This window comes from Rutidosis leptorrhynchoides, chromosome 2, assembly GCF_046630445.1.
Source record: "Rutidosis leptorrhynchoides isolate AG116_Rl617_1_P2 chromosome 2, CSIRO_AGI_Rlap_v1, whole genome shotgun sequence".
NCBI classification, from domain to species: domain Eukaryota; kingdom Viridiplantae; phylum Streptophyta; class Magnoliopsida; order Asterales; family Asteraceae; genus Rutidosis; species Rutidosis leptorrhynchoides.
Window position 1 is genome coordinate 573,632,186 of NC_092334.1, and position 7,748 is coordinate 573,639,933.

At 35.5% G+C, this 7,748-nt stretch overlaps 1 protein-coding gene across 1 annotated transcript; it reads left to right on the forward strand.

The window, feature by feature from the left end:
- The first annotated feature begins 3,417 nt into the window (after positions 1-3,417).
- Positions 3,418-5,856, forward strand: LOC139889826 (uncharacterized). Its single transcript, XM_071872750.1, has 3 exons — positions 3,418-3,571; positions 3,695-5,014; positions 5,078-5,856. The coding sequence occupies exons 1-3, from the start codon at positions 3,418-3,420 to the stop codon at positions 5,854-5,856; spliced, it is 2,253 nt and encodes a 750-aa protein (XP_071728851.1).
- The last annotated feature ends 1,892 nt before the right edge of the window (positions 5,857-7,748 follow it).

Below are 7,748 nucleotides of genomic sequence, written 5' to 3' on the forward strand. Positions count from 1 at the left end.
TATCTTAAAAAGAAACTAAAACTTAAAAAGGCATCGCAAAATTCTAAAGCACTTAAATCTTAGTCTAAAGAAAAAGCACTTAAGGGTTTTTACGGAAAAGCCTAAAAATCTAGAAGTAAAAATAACTAAGGCAAAAACTATATTTAAAACTAAAAACTAGCGAAAAATACAAATATTACGCTAAAACAATTAAAAAGGATCAAAATATAAAAATATACTAAAAGTTGTAAAAAGTACAATTTTTATAAAAATATTATTTTTATATTATTTATTTTATAAAACTATTAATTTTACAATTTAATTAAACTAATTATACTAAAAATACAAGTTAAATAATAAAAACTAAACTAAATATAATAATAATTAACTAATAAACCCTAATTAGGGTTTAGTAATAATAATAATAATTAATACTCCGTAATAAATGCTGGTTTAAGGTTGCAGTTGGCGTGTCAGACACTCTCATGCGATCGCATGAGTTTATGCCTTCGGGCTCATGCGATCGCATGAGCTTGAATATTGGGCCAGGTTACGGACTGCTACAGTAGCAGGCCCGAGAGTTTATTTTTTTTTTTCTGTTTTGAATTTTCTGTTTTATATATTAATGTAATATATTTATATAAATTAAATAAAACTTATATTTTTATAAAATAAAGATAAAGAAACTTTTATAGAACTTATAAATTTAACAAACTCTTTAAAAAAAATACTTAAATTTTTGTTTTTCTTTTTATATTTTTGAAAATATTAAAATGTATTTTTACAAAAGTGTATTTTTAATAAAAGTAAACTAAAAATAAAAATCTTTTTTTTTTATATTAGCGTTGCGCTTCCGGCTTTTAAGCTAGAACTCTCCCCGGCAGCGGCGCTAAAAATACTTGATGTCAAAGCGAGGTGTGTATAAAATACTATTAAATTTTACTAGGAAATACTATTAAATACGATACAATTTTACACAAGATATTTATTTTTTTATAGAATGGATATACTTAAACCTTGCTACAACACTTATAGGCAGTGTACCTAATCGTACAGTAGTGTAGTTTTTAGTAAGTCCGGTTCGTTCTACAGGGAATAAAAATCTTTAACCAAAGCTTAACGCTATATTAGTTTAAATTTATAAAAATGCAAATATATATATAAGTAATATTATTATTATAAAGGGGGGTTTTTACCGTTTAATGACCGGTTTGTCGATTTTAAAACTTTAGTCGTAGTTAAAACCAAATGTAAAATATTAAAAATAAATACAAGACTTTAATTTAAAGCATAAAGTAAATAACGATAATGAAATTGTGATAAATAAAAGTGCGATAAAATAAACTTGCGATAATTAAAAAGTACGAAAATTAAAAGTGCAATTAAATACAATAACAATAAATAAAAGTGCGATAATTAGAAGTGCAATTAAATATAAAATAAAGGAAATTAAATATGAAATAAAATAATTATGCTTATTTAAACTTCCGTAATCATGATGTTTGACGTGTTGATTTTAGTTTTATGCCCATGGGTTAATTGTCCTTTGTCCTGGATTATTTAATATGTCCGTCTGATTTTTGTCCATAACAGTCCATCAGTCATAAATATAAAGTGCGAGTGTCCTCGTCAAATTATTCTTATACCCGAAGTTAAATATTCCAACTAATTGGGGACTTAAACTATAACAAGATTTTAATACTTTGTTTAATAATTACACCAGGATGTCGACTGAGTGTAATCCAAGGTTTTAATACTTTGTTATCAATTATACCAAGTGTCCTTGTACATAATTTCACCCCTGTTTTAATTATTCTAGTGGCTATTAATCCATTCCCGTGTCCGGTTAAATGAACGATTATTCGTACATATAAATACCCCGCCCATCGTGTCCGATCGAGTGTATATGGTAATTTATGGGTATGTCCAATTATAAATCTTTATATTAACATTAACAAACTATCATTTAGTTAAACAAATATAAAGCCCATTAATAGCCCATAGTCTAATTTCCACAAGTGTCGTTCTTTTGTCCAAACCCCAATTATGGTACAAAGCCCAATTACCCAATTTTAGTAATTAGCCCAACATCATGATTACTTCGGATTAAATAAGCATAATAATAACTTAGCTACGAGACATTAATGTAAAAAGGTTGAACATAACTTACAATGATTAAAAATAGCGTAGCGTTACACGGACAGAATTTCGACTTACACCCTTACAACATTCGCTAACATACCCTTATTATTAGAATTATAATTAAAATTAAAATTAAAATATAAATATAAATATATACTACGTATGATGAGGAGAAGAAAAAGATGTGTTTGTTGTGATCAAAACACGCGAATTTATAAGGGATGTGGCCTGACTTTTCAGGCCATGCGATCGCATGAGTTTAAAGCATCCAGGCCATGCGATCGCATGACCACTGGATCCAGCTCACATTTGCTTGTTTGCATCTGCCGACGTTTTATAAATATAATATAATATATATATTAATTTTAAGAATTAATTATATATTATATTATATTCATGTGCATAGTTGTCTTGTAATTTTTAGTCCGTTGCATCGAGCGTTCAGAGTTGACTCTAGTCCTGGTTCCGGATTTTCGAACGTCCTTGCGTATAATTTAATATCTTGTACTTTGCGTTTTGAATCTTGTACTCTTGTAATTTTGAGACGTTTCTTATCAATAATTGGAACCTCTTTGATTGTATTTTGTACTTTTGAGCTTTTTGGTCATTTGCGTCTTCAATTCGTTGAATCTTCCTTTTGTCTTCACCTTTTATTATTTAAACGAATATCACTTGTAAATAGAACAATTGCAACTAAAAGCTTGTCTTTCTTGAGGAATAATGCTATGAAATATATGTTCATTTTTAGCATTATCAGAGTCACATAATTTATCTGTTTTAATTGAAGCAATCCGGATCCTAGGGAATTGATTCTAGGTGAATACCCTTGTCTCATCTGAATTCTTGTTTATTTACTTTGTGTTAATTAGTTTTAAATTAAAACCCCCACTTTTACAACTTAATCTTCTGAATAATTATTAGTCTTTAAATTCTTAAACACTACTCTCTGTGGACGAATTCGTAATCATATTACAATAAGATTAGGTGTACTTTTCGCATATCAAATTTTTAGCGCCGCTGCCGGGGAGCGGCGTGTCTTAGGAATTTAAATGCTTTTAGTTATTCGATCCTTTCGTGGAAACTTGTTTTCGTGAAAGTTACTTTTCTAGTTATTTTTTATGTTTTACGCGTGGTTTTGTTGTGGTATGATCATAGGTTAGGTACTTATAACTCTGGAACCGTCTAGAGTTTATCATACACATAGCAAAGCTAAAGTTGAGCAAGAAATCGCCGAAAGGTTTCTCATAATTACCTTTTTATATTCCAGATTTTGAGTATATTAAGGAAGAGGTTAAAATGGGTGAACTAGCGAGAGGTCAATCAATGCAAGCGATGATGAAAGCCACGAGGGCTGGTAATAGACATGCCATTACCCAACCGGTAGTTGATAAAGATTTTGAGGTTAAAGGGCAGATTTTGAATATGATAACTCACCAGTGCCAGTTCAGGGGTACACCGAAAGCAGATGCATTTGAGCATCTTTGAAACTTCCAAAGCATCTGTAATTTGTTCAAAATTGCCCAAGTTGCGGATACTGTTATCCATCTCAGGGTCTTTCCTTGGTATTTAAAAGATGATGCAAAGGACTGGTTAGAATCATTGCCCGAAGGTGAAATTGACAGTTGGACGGTTATGGAAGATAAGTTCTTGCAGCGTTTCTTTCCCGCTTCAAAGGCCGCAAAACTACAGAGTGACATTAATCACTTTGTTCAAAAGTCAAACGAGACACTCTATGATGCTTGGACCCGATTCTGTAAAATACTTCGAAATTATCCTCAACACGGGTTGAACAATTTTAATAAGGTCCAGATTTTTTATAAGGGTGTTAATGTGCCGACAATGAAAGAGATCTATATTGCTGCAGGTGGCTCGTTAATGAAAAAGACTCCGGATGAAGCTTACAACATCATCTCTGAAACTGCTACGCCTTCTTATGCTTGGCATCAAGAGATGGATATTTCTCGCTTTTCTCATGTCGCTGGTACCAAAACTAGTGATGAACCCGCATCGGTTAGAGCACAACTTGCAACTGTTAAAAGACAGATGGAGTCGATGTCTAAAGAGATGCACGCTATAAGAGTTGGTTGTGAGTTATGTCAGGGACCACATCTCACAAAGGATTGTAATCAAGCATCTATGGAAGAGCAGGCGAACTACTTGGGTAATCAATACAATAATCAGTATCAAGGAGGTAGTTCGGGTTATCAAAGGAACGGACCACCGAGGTTCGTTAATAGAAATCAAAATCAGTCATACGTGGATAAGGGTCCTTTACTAGAGGAGTTATTGCGGGGTTTTATAATAAAGACAGATGAAAGCATCACGTCATTGAGGCAAGATAGTGAATCAATAAAACAGCAAGTACGAAGTCAGCATGCCTCGATTCAGAATTTGGAACGGGATGTAGGGCGTATAGCTCAGTCGCTAACGGAGAGACCACCGGGTGCTCTCCCTTCGAATACACAATCCAATCCGAATGTCAATGTGCCACCCCGAGCAATCTGGACTAATAATAACCGAAATGATGTGAAGAATAAAGAGCCTCAAGTTTCTAATTATTCGCAAGTTAATGCTATTTCTGGTGTTGAGGGTTATGATTCCGATGAGGTTATTCCGACTTATACTTTTAATAGTGTAGACGTTTGGATTCGAGTTAGTGATATAACTCCCGCATATGGTAATTACTTAATGAGTTTGATGACGGGGAGTTCTTCTAGTTCGGGTAATCAAGAGTTGGAAGTTAAGAGTGTGGAGACTACCGAGTCTCCTGAGTTTAGTGTTGCTGAGATTAAAGTGGAAGAAAAGGTGAAACCGTCACCTAAGTTGAAAGTTTACAAGCCACCCATTCCATATCCAAGAGCTATTCAATCCGAGCAACCAAAGGACACTGTTTGTAAGTCTATTCATACTAATGATAATATTTGTGTACATGTACCTTTGGTTGATGTTCTTGCAGGTATGCCCAATTATGGGAAATTTTTGAAAGATTTAATGGCGAAGAAGGGTGAGCATGAGCAGGCATCCTCCGCGTTTCTTGAAGCGAAATGTGCTGATATTTTGGAAAAGAGTGATATGCCACCAAAGTTAGGTGATCCCGGGCCATTCATAGTGCTCTGTAGTATTGATGACTCTGAAATTTTTAAGTGTTTAACTGATTCAGGTGTGAGTATCAATCTTATGCCGTTGTCTGTTTATTCACGTTTGGGTTTAAATGAACTTAAGTCGACTAATACTGGAGTTAGGATGGTTAACCAGTCAATTAGTAAACCCATAGGGATTGCTGAAAATTTGGTGGTTAAGGTAGGTGAATTAGAGTTTCCAGAAGACTTTGTAGTTGTTGATATGCCGGAAGATAAAGTTGTGCCGATTGTGTTAGGAAGACCATTTTTAGCAACCGCAGGTACACTCACTGACTGGAGAACTTGTAAATTGATTTTAAGGGATATAGGTAAAACCTTAAGCTTTCAGACTAAGTTTAGTGTTAAACCACCACCCACACTTGTAGATTATGTGAATGTAATTACTAGTGTTGAAACTGAAGCTAGTAAACCGAATAAGTGTGGGGGAATGGTAGAGGAAAAGCTTATTGATACGCCTGATGATAGTGTTATTGATAAATCAATGAGGAAGTTGTATACTCGGGTTAGGAATTTAATATCTGAGAAAGATGAGCATGTTAGGAACAGATTGGTGTCAAATCTTTCTAGAAAAGAAAGGAAAAGCTTAGGGAGTTGACCAACGAGTCAAAGATGGCGGATGTTTGGTTATTAAATGCAATTGGGTATAGAGATTTGATTAAAGGTTCCGGTGGGTTGAAGGATGGAACCGCGTATCATCCGGGCATCAGTTGAGAAAGAGGTGGAGTCTAGTGCGAGACTCGTTAATAAATTTGCACAATGTAAAATTTGTATAATGCGTGTGTTTTAAAACTAAAAACCCTAAAAATTTGAAAAACCCCAAAATCCAAAAATATTTTTCTTTTTGTGTTTTGTTTTGTATAATTATTGCAGGTACCATAATGTGATGACAATCGAGGAATGGCCGTCAGTGCAGAGCCGTCTGTCACTCCGTTGCGCGATTATATTGCTCTACATCCGGTTATGTTTTTCCCATTCACTCTATTGTCCTCTCGAATTTATAACTTATATTTCTGATTTCATGTAAATGAGGGCATTACATGATCTTAAGTGTGGGGGAGAGATATAAATTCTCGCGGATGTAATACACTTGGCTTGAGTCTTATTTTTGATTAAATTGTTGAAAATTTTGGGAAATTTTAAAATTTTGACTCATTCAAAAAGTCAAGTGTAGTTGTTTTATGAAGCAAATGTTATCACTTTTGTAAGTTAAATTGTGCAGGTACCTCTATGATTTTGGTGAATTTGGTGTTTTGTATTGTCTTTTGCGTGAGTTGTGTGTAATAAGGAAGCAAAGTCTTCTAGGGTTTTAAAAACCAAAATTGTAGGATGATTCAAGTGCATCCATAAAGGAAGTCAAGTCTTCCGAATTCCCGTCTTACTTGGTGTAGGAGACTTCCTAATCTACATCATTTCATACTGACTTTGGTTAATACTTCATTTCATGATGCGTTACACCGATGTATCGTACTGTGGGAAGAGGAGCCTTGAGCTTCATCATGCGCTGTCTTCTTGATGAAGAGCAATGGCTTCGTGCTAGTTTTTCTTAGACAACACACGCCATGGTCAAAAGCCATGGTACCCTTTAAAATACGAAAATATAGTATCTTCTTCCTACATTTTATTAAAAATAGCATAAAAGCTAGATGCGTGGGAAGTGGGGTCCAAGGACCTTAAATAAAATTAAAAAGTGTTTAAACACTTCCGGGAGAATCGAGTCCTCCCATGTTGTTCTTAGGAAGTAAAGTCTTCCGAAACTTGTAAGTAAAGTCTTGCAAGTTAAGTTAAGTTTCAAAAGACCAGATACCATGGGCCTCGAACACCACAAGCATGGGATTCACCCCCATCTACCCAACGACTGAATCTGTGTGCAATAGCCATAGTCATACTAGCAGTCCTGCCAGCCCACAGGGAGCACGACATTCACCTTCGCCTCGAAGGGATACCTCCCCAACCACCCAGGATCTAGCGCCACCACTTTTACGTAAGGAACTTTGCCTACAGGAAGAGGTGCATCCACAGAATCACCAGCTCGAACACGCGAACAACGCGTCCGCAGCCAAGCTAATCTAATTTACGCTTTGATGAGTGCCGCACCAGATGATATGGTGCATGAATTTGAGCAACCCGGGAAGGCCGAGCTCATGATCAAAAACTTGTATGCGGGAATGAAAGGAGTACCCGTCAAACCCTCTTTCGAAACAGCTCCCACTGGAGAAAATTTCTCGGCGCATATACTGAGCCATGTTTCGACGCCGCTGCCCGTGATACCGCTAACCTTGGGATACTATGACGGATTCTCAGACCCTGATGACTTCTTGCAAAAGTAGGAGGGAATAGCGCGAAACCAGCGCTGGGCTGACGAGACGAAATGCATCCCGCCACTGCTTGAAGGTGTAGCTCGGCAGTGGTTTAACAACCTTCCGGAACCCGTTATAAGCTACTATGATGATCTCTGAACATGTTTCCTGCTTAACTTCCATAACATGC